Source organism: Hibiscus syriacus, unplaced genomic scaffold (assembly GCF_006381635.1).
Source record: "Hibiscus syriacus cultivar Baekdansim isolate YM2019G1 unplaced genomic scaffold, ASM638163v2 tig00005929_pilon, whole genome shotgun sequence".
Classification (NCBI taxonomy): Eukaryota; Viridiplantae; Streptophyta; class Magnoliopsida; order Malvales; family Malvaceae; genus Hibiscus; species Hibiscus syriacus.
The window spans coordinates 1,376,849-1,396,698 of NW_024062071.1; the positions used below are offsets into that span (position 1 = coordinate 1,376,849).

General features: G+C 33.9%; 1 protein-coding gene across 1 annotated transcript; it reads right to left on the minus strand.

Moving 5' to 3' along the window:
- Nucleotides 1–3,897: 3,897 nt before the first annotated feature.
- LOC120200045 (homeobox-leucine zipper protein ATHB-40-like) lies at nucleotides 3,898–4,824 on the minus strand. The gene is made up of 3 exons (XM_039200987.1): nucleotides 4,702–4,824; nucleotides 4,262–4,572; nucleotides 3,898–4,181 (listed from the first exon to the last, which is right to left on the minus strand). Exons 1-3 carry the CDS (start codon nucleotides 4,763–4,765, stop codon nucleotides 3,960–3,962), a joined length of 597 nt encoding a protein of 198 aa, XP_039056918.1. The 5' UTR covers nucleotides 4,766–4,824; the 3' UTR covers nucleotides 3,898–3,959.
- Nucleotides 4,825–19,850: the final 15,026 nt, after the last annotated feature.

Sequence of the window (19,850 nt, forward strand, 5' to 3'; positions counted from 1 at the left end):
ATTAAAATGAAATAAAAACTAAATTTTATGTATGGTTTTGAAAAAATTGTAAGTTTAGGCATTAAATTGGACAAAAACTGATAGTTTATGTACTAAACACATAATTTACTCCTTTATATGAAAAAATATCATTAACTTAACTTGAATTATTCTGTTTCAATAGCCACTTGCTTGGTTATTTCTCCTGCAAGTTGAGGTGTTGAGCATCTAAACAGTGTAGGTTAATAATTGGTCTGAAATATAAAACAATATATACAGGCATTTTGACTAATATTTGCAAATAGTTGTTGGACAATTTTCACTTCTGGTGTCCAAATATTGCCATGGCATGTCTGGTTATGGATCAACAAAATTTTCAACACAACATGTAATTGCTGTTCAAGCATCAAAATTGCTGTCCATTGGTGGCAGTGTTAGAATAATCTATCTTCATATATAATAATAATGAACTCGACATGAGAAAAATAATACCACGTTACAGTGGCGGATATAGAAATTTAAAAATTGAGTCCAAAATTTAATTTTCTTTTTTTAATAATGGAAATACAATTTTTTTATTTTTTCCTTATCATATAAAACTAAATTTAAAAAAATTTCCTGAATAATGAGGATGCACTTAGTCCTTATGGAGCCTTAGTGCATCCGCTCTCTGCCACATAACACATAGAAGTTACATAAATATGCAGATTCGAAACATTTTTGGTTTTAATTATATCATGGTTTCGATGCTTTTTGTTAATTGATTTGAGGACGATTATGCAATTTGTTTGAATTAGAATATTTGGATTTAAAAGATTACAATGAATATTAAGAAGCAAATAAAGGTAATATATATATATATATATATATATATATATATATATATATATATATATATATATTCAGTTCAAGAACAAAACTAGGAATAGATAATGGAATGAAATAAAGTGTTTAATTTTAAAATTAATGAGGGCATAATGAATGTTTAATTTTAAAATCTTAAAGGAATTGAAGCTTAGTTTTATAAGCATTTAAACTATGAGGGTTCAAATTTGTTATTAAACAAAAACTTTTGAGGGATAAGGCCCATCCAACTCTCTATAATGGGCATGGAATCGGGAAAAGTGGGGATAATGTTCTTACTAGTTAAATATACCCCCAGTAATCAATCAAAAGCTTCGAGCCTTTGATTCTAAAATGATATATACTAGGTTTTGGGTCTAATTCTATGTTTCATCCCTCTACTTTATAAAAAGAGAAGTTAACATCTCTACTTCACATACGAGTTTTTACAGTTTTTAACGGTCCAAATAGATTACAAGGTAGTATTTATTTATAATATTTTTTAATCATTGATAACGCACATTCACCCTACAAACGTCATTGCTAGAACATATAATCTCTAGGAATAATAACACTCAAACTCAAACGACCAAATTTAATTAATTTTTAAAAGAAAGTAAAATATTTGACAAAGTAACTGTGTCCAGCATGGAAATTGTTGTGCTGCCATCTGGATAAAGAGGTGTTTTTTAAGCATACGGAATGGAGTAGATGCTCTTCGTATATGTAAGCTCACCGACTGATCAATCTTGTTCTTCAGAGTCCCTTATGTTTCTCTATTTATTTATTTATTTATTTATTTATTTAATTACGATGATGATGATAATGGTGTGTTATATATGCGTGTACTATCAAAATCGTGAAGGAGACACGACTAGCATTAAAGGACCCATCATGGGTCATTTACATGGCCATGCTAAAACTGTTTTATCATAGGGGTTTCTTACTTTCTTAGACACAATAATGTAAAATAATATGGATGCTAACCATACATCCCATGATGGCCATGTAAATGACCCGGATCATTGAATATTATTGTCTCTACAAATTAAAATATAATGCATTGTAGAAAATTTATATCGATATTATAAAAATTATTGAATTGATCAAATGATTCATTTTTAAATGTAAGTACTTTTGTTCTATTTATATTATGAATGTTTAAATAGAGATGATGCAGGCTGCTTGGGGAAAATGCATGCATTTAAATGTTTTGGCCGATGGGATACTTCACACTAATTTAATTTGTCACCTTTTTTTCATTCAAGTTATTTGTACTCTAAAGTTAAATACTAATATTATTCTTTTTTCACTAAAATATTATATATGTAGTACAAATATTTATTATTTATATAGTGTTGATTACTATTAAAATTTTATGTTTTAAATATGATATTAAAAAAATCGATAGAGATATTTATTAATTGATTGAGTAATAAGGATACTTATATTATTATACCTTGTGTAAATTCAAATCATGATATTTACTTCGAAAACTTAAATACCTCTCTGCTTAATAAAAAAAATTAAATGAGTATTTCTTTAACGCGGTTGTCCGAATACAAAAGTCTTAAAGTACTTAAGGGAGGAGGTTTAACCAAAATGTTCGCCACTGTTGTTCTAGGTAGGAGATAACGATGAGACTTGTGAAATTGCAATGGGCAGTATTGGCCTACATTGGAAGGGAAAGGAAGAGTGTCATAAATAAGGCTTTAAAACATGGATTATATTATAAGAATATTCAACATACTTCATAATTCAACTCTTAAGTTATAATGCATTTATATGACCCACAAATGATACGATGAAGTTGTGAATGTGTTACCTTGCTTCCTTAGCTGCTAAAATCTCTCCCAAATCAACTAAGATTCACTTTTTCTTTTCTCTTAGCTTTTGAGCTCTCTCCCACCTCTTTTGAATGACTAATTCATCTGAGGGCTTAGATTAGAGTTAAAACACTTTCTATAACTTAAATCCACTAAAAATGGACTAAAATCACTTGATTCCCTAAAACCCATTTTATGAATACATAACTAAAACTTGAGATTGGGTGTTTAAATCGAAACTTGGAGGGTGAGGATTTACAATATTATCTTTGTTGAGCTAAACAAAACTTGAAATTCCTAAAGTTTTGACCTTTGCTTCACTTCGGAGAGGAAGAAAAATAAAAAAAAGATGAAGAGAAGAGGAAGAGGAAGTTTGGTGAATTTTGGTGTACGTGAAATCATCCTTGATTTAAAGAAAGTGAACTTTTGTTTTGAGTCATGGGTTAATTTCACTTTTAGTCCTTTTCTTCTACTCTACTATTAAAAATGATCCCACTCTTTTAACAAATTGGGCCTATCCCAAATCCAAACTCAACTCAACTTGGTTCAAACAATTTTAAATATTCTATTGGGCTCGATTTATAGGTATCGGGTCAACTTGAACTATTAACCCAAAATTCGAGGCGTTACAATATATCTTACATTCTTCTTTTAATATGCATTCTTCGTAACGACGAAGTTTATATTTGCTCTTTTCACGCTATGTTGATTCAGAGATCAGAAAACTCAGCTCCTAAATTATGTATTTTATTAATATTTAATAAATCCATGAACACTTCTTAATTTATTAATGTTAAATACAACTATAATGTATATTTTATTAATATAATACCTTTTCTTCTTTCATTTTCTGCTCCTTTTTTTTATCAGCAAACAATACCATTATCATCCTCAGAATCTTGCTATAAACATTCAATCTTTATCCTGGGAATCTTGGGGACGAGATCTAATGTTCCTGTGTACGTATCCTATTGGGCCGGGGGTGGTGACAAGTGTCATGCCACCCTTTGCTTCATCTTTGCTCGTATACCCCAACTTTATTCTATTATGTTATATTATTGAACGTTTTACTCTTTGTTATATCGAGCAAAATTTAAGAATTAAATTTGGATTTCACTTATTTTCTTTATTTGTTATTACTGAATATTTTATAGCAGTGGTATAGTTACGAACAAACTTCACTCGAAAGCCATTCAAGTTAACAGACAAATTATTTAATACATTTTCTAATATATGATGGGGTCAACATTGAAGCAAGGATATTAAGGATTAAATTGCACAAAATTGCAAAAAACGGGACCTCCTACTTAATTACATGTACAGATTCATCCACTCCATTCCGGGATTATTGTAACTGTTGTCTGCTATGTAGAAAGCTTCTTCATATCCTCCAAATTCACCCAGTAAATGTGTATCCATGGCTTCCATTGTTAGAGATGAGATTGGACTGTTACTCGCTCCCCCATCTGCTCGCTCTCCCAGCCGTTGGATTTCCTTCTCCGCTTCACACAGCTTCTCTTTAAGCTTGATAACCTACAATTAATTAAGGTTAAAATAAATTTCATGAACTTCTAACTTGTAATTTCACTAATTTGTGATATATTCTATAGTACCTCTGATTCAAGACGGCATTTCTCGAGGACAACGCCGTCGTGGGCCGACTGCAGCTTGCTGAACTCTTGCCCTATCTTCTTGTTCTTCCACCGAACACGGCGGTTTTGGAACCAAACTGCAACCTGACGAGGATCGAGTCCGAGTTCGGAAGCAAGGCGGTCTTTCTTCTCAGACTCCAGTTTATGTTCGTTGCCAAAATTAAGTTCGAGAACGTCAACTTGTTCCTGGGTGAGTTTCCTTTTTCTAAAACCTGAAAGGCTGTTTACTCCTCCTTTGTTCTTCTTCCGCCGCCGTCGGGGCTTCGCTTTTTCTGATCATCATCAAAAAAATAAGCTTGGGTTAACTTAAGCTTCATTTACCGGGCATATATCCGGATATCTATATTTAAAAATATGCTAACACAATTATATATATAAATAATTCGACAAAAATAAGTTACCTTGTTGAGGTGCAATTTGAGATAATGGGGAGATAAGAGCCGTTCGATCTTCTTGCTTATCCATTTGATCTTCTTTCTTCTTCTTCCTCCTTTCTTCTTTCCTTTTCTTTATTTGTTTCTTTTCTCTCTCTTAGTAATCAGTGATGAATGCTAAGGAAGTGAATGGGCTAAGAAGCAACACTGTTTATTTATAGAGTTGAGTAGGACTAAGTAGTTCTTTTTTTCTTCCTATTTCTTTTTTACCTTCCATCATTCCACCAGTGTTTTGAAAATCGGATCGGCCGATTCAATCTAGAATTGTTGTCTGGTCCAATTCATTTTACACCGGTTAAACAGTTACTAGTGAACCTGAAGTAACCGTTGAACCAGCTGTGAACCGTTGAATCAATTGAAAATCGGTTCTGTTTTTTTTCCTAAAAAAAATTAAATCAAACGACGTCGTTTGTTAAACGAGCCGAGCTGAACTCGAAAACTTTAAAAGTAAGCTCAACTCGACTCAAAAACTCACAAGCTAAAAATTATTAAGTTCAACTCGAACTTGAAATATAATATTAAAACTTGAACTCAAAAAGGCTCGAACTCAAAAAAAAAAATTAGAAACTCGATTGAAGCCAGAAATTCGAGCTCGATTGAAGAGAAAGAATAGTTTGCTCTGTGCTCACCAAAAAACTCCATGATTTTGAATGCCAAATTACCTCTATTATTTATAGAAGTCAGTTGGGAAGTTCTTCTATGTTTTTTAGCCATGTAGGATTGTTTTGTTTTCATATTTTTACTCTTTAAACTTTTGTGATGCTCTTCTATATTTCTTAGTCATGTGAGTTTTTTGTTTTAAAAAATTAAACCAAACGACATCGTTTGTTATGATTTTTTTAGCCCCAAATTTATTTTTTGATAATAATTATATAATTATATTTATTATTTAATTTGTTTTACCTTAAATATTTTGTTGTAGTTGATTTGAATCATTTTGTTTCACTTGATTTTATGGTTTTTAACTTATATATGTTATAACTTGCTTTGAATATGACTTGTGATATAAAAAATTGTTTTTATTAAATGTTTTTTTTATATTTTTATTTAATTTTTTAAATAATTAATTAATTATGACATCGTCCGATTCTTCCGATCAGTCTGACCGATTGAACCAGTGAACCGATAGTATAACCGATCACCGGTTCGCTGATCGGTTCGATTCTGAAAACCATGCATTCCGCCAAATATTCTACTTAGGTAAACCTACAAATGATTTTAATAAAAAATATATTAAAAAATCTAAAATACGTGGTTCGAATTTGATATTTCTATTATGATTCGAATTTAAAAAAGAAAGTATGTTGAGAAAATGATGGGTTTTTATGACCTAAATGTTAATATATAATTTTTTAAAGAATAAATTTTATCAATCACAATATAATTAAATAATTGACCTATAAAATTTTTATAATTCAATTTCTTTCTTTAAAATTCCATAAGATGTTGTCAAAAAAATTCCATAAGATTCTCTAAATTGATTGTGATCCACAAAATGAAAGTAGGTATTAGATTAGGGTTTCCTGGTTACATTAATTAAAAGCAAAAATTTCAGACAATTTTCCCAATAAATCATCGGTGATCGGTATATTTACCGATCTAACACCGGTCAGATTATATTTCTCGATCTAATACCGGTCAGATTATATTTCTCGATCTAACACCTGTAGCAGTAAAGCGCGCCCCTGAACCGCGCTATACACTGATTTGGCGCCACATGGGTATAGTGCGCCCCCTGCCCAGCGATATACGGTGATCTGGCGCCACATGGGTATAGCGCGCACCCTAATCCGCGCTATACTTGGGTATCTGACACGTGGGGTATAGCGCGGTGCAGGGGGCGCGCTATACCCCTAAATAACTGACCCTTCACGTCCTCATCCTCCCTATAAATACCCCCATCCTCAATCACTTTTATAACACCAAATTCTCTCAAATTCTCTAAATTTCTCTCAAATACTCTATCTTTTTAAGGTATATTTTATAATATTTTTAATATTATGTATTTAATTTATTTAATATTTTACTAATATAATTCTTTTGCAGATATATAATGGAAGGCAGTCTACTTCGCTCGGATGGAAATCATATATCTCTACACTTTACTGATACGGTAACATTTTAACGTTTCAATTTAATTTAAATTATTAGTAATATTTAGTTGATTTATTTAATGCATGATTATTAGTTAAGAATTAAATATCTCGACACTTTGCTCATACGGTAACATTTTAACGTTTTAATTTAATTTAAATTATTAGTAATAATTAGTTGATTTATTTAATGCATAATTATTAGATTAAGAATTAATTTTTGTAATTATTTATTTTTAGGAGAAGGACCGTGTATTAGATCCTTTTATTAGGAATCTTAAGTTAGTGATACCCAACCGTGTCTTTCCGTACTTAGTAGAGGCTAGATTCGGTTATATAGGTAGATATCAGGGTCACTGTAAAATAGAGACAGACCTGATTTCTGCCTTAGTAGAGCGGTGGAGGCCGGAGACCCATACATTCCATCTTTCGTGCGGAGAGTACACGATCACGCTTGAGGATGTTTCTATGCACCTGGGGCTTCTGGTGGATGGAGATATGATATCGGGGATAGCTTCCGGTTCTTGGACTACTTTGTGTCAGGATAGTCTAGGACGTGTCCCGGAAAATTTTATCGGAGGTATGATACCGTCAAATTGGTTAGATGCCAATTTTCGGGAGTTGAGCGCAGACGCCTCTGAGGATGAGGTTAAGATGTATGCACGAGCATGCATACTGCAGCTGATAGGAGGGTTGCTGATGCCGGACAAATCGCATAACCTAGTTTACTGCATGTGGTTGCGACATCTTAGCGACTTTCGTCTCGCCTGATCATTCAGTTGGGGCTCGGCAGTTTTGGCTTTGCTGTACAGGGAGATGTGTGGAGCCACTGACTACAGACGTAATGCTATTGGCGGATGTCTCTTGATGCTGCAGTCTTGGGCATGGTATCGATTGCCCTTTTTATGTTCCGTTGTGAAGAACCCATTCGTATTTCCACTACTTCTGAGGTAATTATAAAAATGATTTTTTATATTAATAATTTTATACAGTGTATAACAAATTTTTTTTCTTGAATAGGTGGTCTACTGATAGGAAAAATCATCAGGAGCTACCTGATGATTTAGAAAAAATTAGGGTGTTAATCGATCAGAAGGCTGGCACACAAGTATGAATTTTAATATTTAAAAATCGATTTTAGATTATAGTTATATAATTAGATTATTATTGTGATAAAAATTATATATTATTTTTTTTAGTTTGAATGGGTGTCATATTCTACTGATGATGTGAGGGCGATGATCCCACCTGAGTTGAGGGGTCCATCAGATGTTTGGATGGCGATGATCCCTCTGATCTGTTATGCGACCGTCGAGTAGCACTCCACTGATCACGTGCTCCAGCAGTTTGGTTGTTTTCAACCAATTCCGGAAGCACCTCGCAATATGGATGAGTTGCATAGCTTAGATAGACGCGGTAAGACAAATACAGATTGGCTGGTGAGGCATCATGGGTAGGTCGTGTTGTGGGAGGATCGACATCGACGCCTTCCCCGTAGAGAGCCCATTTTTGATGACCTCTTGATGTATGCTGAGGATTATTATGAGTGGTTCAACAGAAACGGGAAACCGTTTCTACTTCCCGAGGATGCACGAGGGCAGACCTTTCCACGACGTCGATAGAGACGTTCACCGGCACAACACTATCGTCCCCCGACTCGTGGACAGAGAGCAGGTGCTTCCGGTTCATCCTCAGCTGCACCATCAGGACCTTCCCAACAGCCACCACAGCCATATATGATGCCGCAGCCATATATGATGCCACCATCGCCTTTCCATTACCAGATGTCGCCGCCGCCGCCTTCACCTGGTTTTATGACCTCGCCACCGCCACAGATGACCCCTCCTGGAGGCTATTATGGGTCTATGTTTGCAAATCTGACTTGGGGTTCATATGCTGGATATTTGGCGGGTTCAGCCTCATCACCCATGGCCGTAGCACAAATACCTCCTGTACAGTTTTCACACTCAACGATGACTGGGTTTTCCCAGTTTTCCTAGTTTTCACAGGCCGGTGGGATAGTCAGTCATACACCTCCAGGGTCCTTATTCTATGGAGGTGCTTCATCGTCATCAACTCCTCATCAACCTAATGTACATGCTCAGGATGAAGACAACGACGATAACGACGATGACAATGGTGACGACGACGACGACGACGATGACAGCGAGGAGTCAAAACCAGTGATACGAAGAAATCCTCCTTGAGACCGACAGCCACCGCCCTATAGAAGACATTCGCGACGCAGGCATCGATATATTTTTTATTATACTTGTATTTACTTTATTTTGTTTAATTGTAAGTTTTTTTTATTATTTCTCATTTAATACTTACTTTATTTTGTTAAATTTGTTGGACTTTTTTTTTAATATATTTCAGTTAATTTTGTTTATTACCATTTAATATCAGTTATTGTAATTTGGTTATCATTTACCATTTAATTCTTATTATAAGTTTGTTGTATTTAAATACCAAATTGTTATTAGTTTGATAAAATTTAATGATTGTGTTCGTTTTTTTAATCTTCATCAGCGATTATCGAATGACATACTTGAAGTAAATGTAAATTAAAGTACAAGAATTATTATTTGATAAACAAATACATCATTTCCTCATCAATTGTTACTTAATGACAACAGAAGTGGACATGTTTTTCTAGTGTGTCCTGGGTTCCTACAATGGCCACATATTCTGTCTTATCTAGATCTTTCTCGAATATCCATATCGCAATAAATTCGATTGGATTTTGGACGACCACGCTTCCTCAATAAATCGGATTTGGTACAATCGAAAGCCAATCTTGAACCTCATCAGGGTCTTTGTCATTATCTATGGGGGGGGAAACTCAAATTCGTATACCTTAAAAACTTCAGATAGTAGGTATACGTGATCTACAAAATGGTTATAGTCTTGACGTGTATGCGAGCAAGCTGCTATCACATGAGAGCATGGATACTTCAGAGCTTGAAAAAACCCGCAGTCGCACGTTCTGTCCCTTAGATTTACTCTTAACGACACAGCTTTAATCCCTTAAAGAGGTCGGGACAACTATGTGACACGAAACATTTCATGCCTTCTAGAGAAGCTTGTTACAGACATTCCATTTGATGCAGCATTTTTTTTATGTAGATCTGCAACTAATCTAGGGTGATAGACATGACCGCCTTGCATCCAGGTTTGATCTTGTCCCCCGAGCTTCGCAAAAAGTGCCCCCAAACGAAAATATGTAGTTTTTACCAAAGCTGCTACAGGTAAGTAATGTGCACCCTTTAAGGTTAAATTGATTGCCTCAACCAAGTTGGTCGTCATGTGTCCATATCGATATCCACCATCATATGCGTTCGTCCATATTTCTTTATCGATGAGGCTGATGTAATCGTATCCTTCCTCGTTCTTCGCCCGCAAATTTTGAAGCATTGATTCAAACGTTCAAGGAAGTAGTTCGTAACCTGATAAAAAAATGTATAACTTACTAACTTGCTTTCTTTGCAAAATTAAAATGATCAAAAAATGTATAACTTACTAACTTGCTTTTACTTACCCATGCGCACAATTAATTGACGCTTATCATTCTTCTTGTACCTTCCATGATAGTTCACAACAATGTGTCGGAGACAATACCTATGTTGGACAAAGGGTGGTTGCCACATTGGACCCAAAGACTCCATTGTTGCTTTGATCCCAGCTCCGCGATCTGAAATGACACAGATTTTTTCCCTCGTGATAACATGTGCACGTAAATTTTGGAGGAAAAAAGCCCAAGAATCTGTATCTTCTTCTTCGAAAAAAGCAAAAGCAACTGAAAGAATGTTGCAATTGCCATATTGGACAACTGCCAATAATAAAACTTGCTTGTATTTTCCATATAAGAAAGTCCCGTCGATCTGGACCATAGGCTTGCAGTATTTAGCAGCATTAACGCACTGTGGGTAACTCCAAAAAACTAGGTAGAATTGGCATCGATCACGAAGAACTCGATCATTATGGTATGCATAGGAGGTTTCGAAGTCCACAATTATCCCAGGATTCAATGTCCGCACCAGCCTAAACCAACCTGGAAGTTCGTTGTAAGATGCATCCCATTCGCCATGAAGTTTGACAATGGCATTTTGTTTTGTCAACCAAGCTTTTTTATAGGAGACGATGTACCCATACTACGATTGTATAGCTGAAATCAACACTGCAACAGCTATATGAGAGCTTGCTTTTACCATGGGCATGATGGCTTGACATATCACTTCAGAGTCCAAGTTGGGATGATCTTTGTTGACCCCTCCAGCACAACATGTGTGAGGACCGTTGTATACTATTAGTTCCCATATGTTGTTTTTCATCTTCATTTTTGATACGCGAACCATCCAATTGCATCCGTTTTCGTGTCGGGCATAGTAGCATACATATTTTTCGGTCGTCGATCGGTTGACTCTGGACTGAACAGAATTATGGATATTGTAATTTTTGATAGCCATCATCACTTCTTCTTTGCTTGAAAACTCCATGCATAAAGATAACTCACCATTATTTATTGATGAGTAATATCCATAGTCACCGTGATGAGGCATATCCGCAAATTCTGGCCCGTACATTGCACCATAATCAGCTTCATACATGTGTGCAGGAGGGTCAGTTGGTGCCACATTTCCTGGAACTTCATCATCATCGGAGTTGAATTGCGGTGATTCTGGGTGAATGAATAGTCCAGTCTCAGCATCATCCGCACCAGGCTCACGAAGCGGTTCTTCTGGTGGAGATGATGGTTCCTCCATGCTCTCCACATTTAGGTCGAAGAACCTACTACTTGCAAGCCTTCCCCTTGAACTGGAAGGCATATCGACATTGAGATCGAAAAAGCTCGTAGTCGAATGCCTCCCCCTGGAGCTTGAAGCCATCGTTTCAAATGGAAACTGCACTGATGGTTGCGTCGATGGCATCTCCATATGGTCAAAGAAATTTGCAGATGAATGCCTTCCCCTTGAACTGGACGTGGTGTTGCCATACGGATTGTTCGTGAACCCACCTCGGTACATATCGTAAGGAGTTGCAGATGAATGTCTCCCCATTATGGCATTAAAATCATTACACATTATTGTAGTCAGGCTGTCAATTTGATCAACTTGTTCGGCCAGCCCATAGTGTGAGCTTAAAGATTGACCCCGAACAACACGCACTTGAACAAAATGTGCATACATCTCAATAGCGGCGTCTGAATAATTACTTTGAGCTTCAACCATCATTTGAACATCATCATTGTTCGAAAGTTCGAACGCTGTATAAGTTAATGGCAACAATGATGTTGGAAATCTGTACTGCAACGACGACATTCTTCTGTTACTTCCAACATGAATCTTCCTCGAAATCTTCGTTATCAACTCCTCAAGAGTTATGTTTCTCTTGAATGATATTTTAACACGCTCATTTGATACGAAAATAACGCCGGTTTCAACTTCTCGAATTTCACCATCATAATAAACAATAGCTGAAAGTCGCGCCATTCTTTGAGTTTAAAAGTGCATCAATATTATATCTACAAAAAAATAACTTAAACAAACCTGATTAAATAAATTATATATGAACGAAAATATAACACAAATTTTTTTTTACACATCAACGTAAATAATTTAAATAATATAATTTTATATTATTACCTGCACCGTAAAACTATTTCGACGTATACTCCCGCTTTTCAATTTTACAAACATAAAAATTAATTAAAAATAATTAGTATAATATTTTTTCAAATAATGATAATAAACAATAAGTATAATTAAAATATTATAACAAAATTACCTTATAACGAAAAATCGAACGAACTTCTAAATCAAATATAAAAAGATTGCTAGAATTATTACTCGTTGACGGAATTGTTGTATTAATTTATAAGAGAGGAGAGATGCGAGGAGATGCGAGGAGAGATGCGAGAACCGGAGGTATTTATAAACATATAAGGCGCGGTACCAACACCGCGTTATATGTAATTATTATATAGCGCGGATCAGGAACCACGTTAAATATAATTTTTGTACGACATATAGCGCGGCCCCTGATCCACGGTATACCCCTACGTGGCGTATAGCGCGGAGCAGGGGGCGCGCTATACCCCATGTGTAACCAAGTCAGCGTATAGCGCGGTGCAGGGGGCGCTATACTCCACGTGGCGCCAAATCAGCAAATAACGCAGTTCAGAGGGCGCGTTTTACTGCTACGGGTGTTAGATCGGGAAATATAATCTGACCGATATTAAATCAATATATATACCGATCACCAGTGAATTTTTGAAAAAATCGCCAAAGTTTCATTATAAGTTTTAGCATATTTTACACGTGTTAGGGTTTTTATTTTATATAAATGTATCTCTTATGGTGACGTATAATAATTATTTATTTTGTGATTGTGAAAGTGGTGATTGTTTCTAATTAAAGTGAAGATTTACTAAATATTAAATAAATACGTGAAAATCAATTATTAATTAATCTAATGAGATGAGACATTAAATTTTTTAAGTAAGATTAAGATTTGAATTATAATATTTGTGAATGGGGTAAACTAAATTTGGAAGGTTACTTTCGTCTTTCCAGTATCTAATATGAATTAATCGATTAATAGATCTGATACCGAAATATATACTAAAACTAAATATAAGAAACGTGAGAAAGAAAAGAAGATTTTTATTTGACTTCTAGATTCCTTCTTATTTACTTGTATTTGAGTTAGGGGTGTTCAAAATTTCAGTTAATCAATTAAACTGATCAAATCGAATTTTTTTCATTTATTCGGTCGGTTAATTTTAGGTTCGGTCGATTATCGAATAATGTTTTTTCAAAGTTTGGTTATTAATTATTTCGTTTCAAAATCGGTTAATTAACCAAATTAACCGATTTTTTTATAAATATTTACTATATTATTTATATTATTTATATATTAATAGTTTTAAGAGTGTTTAAATTTTGGTTTTATTGAATTAATCGAATTAACCGAATTATCCCAAAATGTTAAATGTTAAATATTTAATATATAATATATATATATATATATATATTATTTTAAATTTTGGTTAACCTACCGATTAACTGAATTTTGTTCAATTCGATTAATTATTTTTTAAAAAACTTCGATTCGATTAACAGTTAAAACAAAAAAAAATTCGGTTAATAAAAATTTCAAAGTTCGATTCGACCGATTAACCGAACCGACCGATCGAACACCCCTGATTAAAGTAATGGGAGAGTACTACTTACAAAAAAAATTAATTATGATTCTAGTTAATCTATAAATAAATCTTCCTAATATTATTGGCTTGTATCATGTTTGCACAATATTTTTATATAGCATTTCGAATTATTTGTTTTTGTAGTCGTGTGAAATATTATCATACTTCATTAATTATTTTTCATATCAATTTATTCCTTAAAGTTGTTTCGGGCTATCATCATATCCTTCAAAGTCCTTTTATTTTTTTAATTGACATAACTGTGAGTTTTTTTTTCACTTGTGGATTAAGGGATTATGTTAAAATATTTATTAAACATACATGTTAAAAAAATTCTCAAAATTTTATTTTTTATTTAAGCGACATTAAGAGAGAAAGTCAAAATTTAGTCGATTTTTTAACAGTTGTATTTAGTAAATATTTTATTATTTATTATTTATATTTTAATAAATATCACGTATCATCAAGTTACGTCAGTAATATTGACTGATGTGAAAATTGCTGACGTCCACAAACGTATAAAACTAACGATTCTATTAGTTAAATCAGACTTCGGGAGTTAGATTGATGCTTGTAAACAACTCCGAGTTAAATTAATGCGAAAAAATATATTATATTTAACTTATCTTGAAAAGATTAAGATTCATTGCATGTAAGAGTATTTAGGAAACTTACAAAAGAAATGAAATTAAAAAAGTTAGAAGATTTTAAAATCATAAATATAATAAATATAATTAAAAAATTATTTTCAAAATATTAGTTTAAATTAATCAAATAATGAGAATGATAAAGATATAAAGAAAATATTTAAGAAAAAAATGATTTGAGCACTAACCAAACAACTTCAGTAATTGAGGGATAATGCTTTTTTTTTCTCATCAAAGTAATTTACTAATAATATTTAATCCTAAGTTGTATCTCTCATTAAAAATTCTCTAAATTTATTTTGGAATTAATAGTACACACAATTAAGAGATCGATTGCAAAAAAGAGATCGCTCGGTTTCTGCAGCACTTTGTACGTTCTTTTTTAAGAATGATTGTTATCTTTAGATTTTGAATTTAAATAGGACGTTTACAGAAATATTTAAGTGTTTATCGTTAAATATTTTAATAATTTTTAAAATAATAATATATTATATTCATTTAAGATTAATAAAAGATATATACATTGAGAGAGGTAAATGGTGACAGAGAGTGGTACGGAGAGAACGCACATGGGGTGTAACTAAAAAATGAAGTCGTGTCACTACCCCGTCTCCTTTCTCGGGACCACCTCTGTTTTATTCTTCTTAAATTGTTTAAATATGCTAAAATTAATAACCTATACATACATTGCTGTAATAATAATACCAATCACGGTCAGACGAAAGAAAGAACGAAAGAGATGCAGGTGGTGTCAGTGGAAATAAAGTAAGATGTGTTTCATTATTGGGTCATTGGGAACAAAGCTTCGTGTAGATCTGTCGATGTTGGAATGGTTATATATCCATGAATGATAAGCTTGTCTGTCGATTAACCATTGATGTGGGGGGGTTTGATTTCCTCGACTTTCTTTTTTCTTTTAGGTAAAAGCCAAAAAGGGTACGTGAACCTTTTATATTTCTTTAAAAAAAATTAATGTGACATTTTGATTAATATTTTTTATCGTTGACCACTCCATTAATCTCTACCGTTGTGATACCTTAAGTACGTCAACGCTCTCCGTTTAATACCGATTGGACGGCTTTTGCATTGTTATCAATTTGAGTTTATAAACTCAAAAGGTGTCCAATTAATATTAAAAAGAAGGTATTAATTCACGTCAGTAGAAATTAATGAAATCATTGTTCAATGATGAAAACGTTAATCAAAGTACAACGTTGAGTTTTTTTTCCGAATTGATCGATGATCATTTTAAAAGAACAAATTGGTACAAAGACCACATTATTATTTTTAAGTACACGTTAATTTACCCTGTTGCCTTGCTTTTACTGCTTACATTGTGGGGCGTGTAGATCTTAAATCAAGGTGGTGTTTATTTTATGAAAAAGATTATAATATATTAAATAAACGGTCTAGCTTTTTGTTAATGTTTTTGCGCATGCGAGGGGAGGATTCCTCTGTATGCTTTTGGGTTATTAGATTAACAATTAAGCTATAAACAATGAAGTGAAACTGTTTACATTAATGGCTGTCATGTTTCTCCCGACATTTCCGACTCTTGTTTCCTCGGAATCCAACTTTCAATTACACTTCATGATAGTAGTAATAATAAGAAGACCTAAACATCTATAGTGCGTATATTGAAGTTTCACACTTGAAGAGAATATACGACGGACCACTCCTCTTGATCTCCATTCATATGGTTGTTGCAGATATTTTTAATATTCTCCTGGCTTAAAATAATAGTTAACGGGACCATTATAATGATTTTCTTTACCTTTTAGATCGGTTAATATGTGTTGAGCAAGTCTACAAATATCATATATGTATGTGATACATGTGCCAAACCCGACTTGACCCAATTTGATTATAAAAAGTCAACAATCTCGAATTATAAATAACTTAAAATCTATAATGATCCGAATTTGAACTTATCGATCAACGAGCACATCTTTATTTTCAGACAGAGGAGGCACTAAGGAAGGATGCCATGCTCTAAGCTAATGCATAAGATTCAGTCATGCGCAGATGATATATGCCATACCAACATACAATATACAGCATTAGACAAGGTAAAGTAGAATTTCAGCTGGTTGGTCTTATCGGATTATACAACCCACCAGAACTCGATCGTCGGTAATATTGTGCGTTTGCACTTTACATGCACCGAGGGAAATAGGTTTGCCCTCACATTCCTGTTGCGGAAGAAGGCTATCGGATATAGAAAAATCGCAACTGATAATTTGAGAAAATAAAAATGAAGACAAAAGAGACATAAAATTTACGTGGAAAATCCCTAAATAATATAGGGTAAAAATCACGGGCAACGGTAGAAGAATTTCACTATGAGAAAATAGGAATTACAACTTCTCTCATCTACCAAGGAGAAAACAATGATAATTATCTCTTGATAAAAATGAGAAAATAACTCTCAAGAAACTCTCTAAATTCTCTAGTATTATAAGAAATCTAGAATGCTTTGGGATGGTTTTAAGCTAAATGAGCTAGGTTATTTATAGTTGAAGCTTAAGGACTAATTTGTAAATACCTTAAATTATAATGACTAAAATTGAGATTTTACCATTATCCAAATTCAACTAAAAACCAAACAAACTTTCGGTGCATTAATATTGTTTGACTATTCATGCCAACTTGCTTGGCACTTTCGGTGGCATGCATTTTCAACAATCTCCCACTTGAAGATTTGATTGGAACAATCATATCTTTACACCATTCTTTCTACCTTGTACCTTCATGTTGCTTACGTTTCTGTCAGGCCACAGGAGGATCGACACCAAGTAAATTTATCAGCTTTGATAGCGTTCGTCATGAAATCTGCTATGTTGTCTTTGGTATGGATCTTCTGCATATCTACTGTCCCTTCTTCTACCTTTTCATGAACGAAATGGTACTGAACTCGTATGTGCTTTGTCATTGAATGAAATGCTGGATTCCTTGCTAAATGCAAGGCGCTTTGACTATCACAAAACAAATAGACATACTCTTGATTGTGCCCAAGCTCCTCCAATAGCATTTTCAACCAAATTGCTTCTTTACTGACTTGTGTAGCTACTACATATTCTGCTTCTGTTGTGGATGTAGCCATAACTAACTGCAATTTTGAAACCCAGCTTACAGCTCCACCAGCAACTTTAAACACATATCCTGTAGTAGATTTGCTTTTATCCAAATCCACTACATAGTCAGAATCAATATACCCATTGATAAGTAAGTTTGATCATCCGTAACATAATGCAATATTTGAGGTCCCTTTGATGTATCTCAGAATCTTCTTTACTGTATTCCAATGCTCTTTACCTGGATTCGCCATGTACCGACTAACTAATCCCACTGCTTATGCAATGTCTGGTCTTGTGCATATCATAACGAACATTAAATTTCCCATTTCCGATGCATACGGTACTCGAGACATCTCTATCATCTCTTCTTCACTGCTAGGACTTATACTGGAGGATAATTTGAAGTTAATAGGAATAGGGGTAGAAATTGACTAACAATCTTGCATGTTGAATCGTGACAAGATCTTCTTCAAGTAATTCTTTTGTGAAAGCCAAATCTTCCTATTACTTCTGTCTCGGTGAATTTGCATCCCTAGAATCTTGTTTGTTGATCCCAAGTCCTTCATTTCAAATTCCCTAGCCAAACGTGCCTTCAATTCTTCAATATGATCTTTGTTGGGTCCTACAACCAACATGTCATCCACATACAACAACAATATAACAAAATCGTTATCACCAGACCTCTTGAAATAAACACAATGGTCTGCATTAAGTCTGTTGTATCCAAGGCACATAATGAAGGAATCAAATCTCATGTACCAACACCTCGGCGCCTGCTTTAGACTGTACAGAGATTTGTTCAACCTGCAAACCAAGTTCTTCTTTTCTTTTTCTTCAAAACCTTCAGGCTGGAACATATAAATCTCTTCTTCAAGATTTCCATGAAGAAAAGCTGTTTTAACATCTAGTTGCTCTAGATGTAAGTTCAATGAACCACAGGAGAAAATATTTCACTGAAATCAGTACATTCTTTTTGAGCATATCCTTGACTACCAGTTTGCACGATACATCTCCACTTGATCATCACCATTTCGCATGATTTTGAAGACCCATTTGTTACCAATTGACTTTCTTCCTTGTGGTAGTGGCACAATGTCCCATGTATTATTTTTATGAAGGGCTTCAATTTCTTCTTGCATCGCTTGTAACATCCGCAATACCAGGTTAGTGACTAAATTGTAAAGTCTTAGAATTTGGTGACTAAAGTAGAAGAATGAAATAGTTTAATGATTATTGGAAATATATGATGAAGGTTATTTAGTAATTATTACAGGAAATAAAGGGTAAAAGGGTCATTTGACCAGAAAGATTTTTATCTTTCTTTTATAAAACACGTGGAAAGGGTGAGAAGAAAAGAAAAGTCTGGAGCTTGGGTTATCTCCTTCCTCTTCTCTTCCCGTAAGCTCCATGGAAAAGGTAAGTTTAATTTCAGTTGGTTAATTCTTGAGTTTAAGTTTAGTTTTAATTCTAGGGGTGCTAAGAAAGATTATTTAGAGATTAAAGTAGGTTGAAACTTCAAAATGGATGCGTTATGAAGGATTAAATATGAAGAGTTTTTAAGTGAATTAGTGAAATAGAAGGAGTTAATAGATTTTGAAGTTAAATTTGACTTGTCAAGGGTTAAATTAAGAGATATGAAGTGATAAAATGAGTTTTAAAACATGTTGAAAATCTGGTATGATTCTTGAAGTTAATAAAGAGGAGAGAATATTAAGGTTCAAGAAGAGGTAAATGAACATAAATGAGTTTAAACATGTGTATATGAGTTGAGATCATGAAAGGGGATGAAAGATGAAGCATTTGAGTTGAATTGAGTAGATTTTCGGGCTTAAAAATGAATTTTGGGCTATGTGCATCGATGCATCAAGAGTAAATTTCCAAAATTGTTCAGAGTGTATCGATGCACAGGAAGTGCACCTATGCACCCATTAAAAATAGAAACATCGAATGCAGTTAGTGCATTGATGCACCCCCTTAAAATGAAAACATCGAAGGTAAATTGTGTATCGATGCATGGGTAGTGCATCGATGCACATGTTAAAGAATGCATCGATGCACTGTAGAATGCATCGATGCACTTCAAGGGGAAATT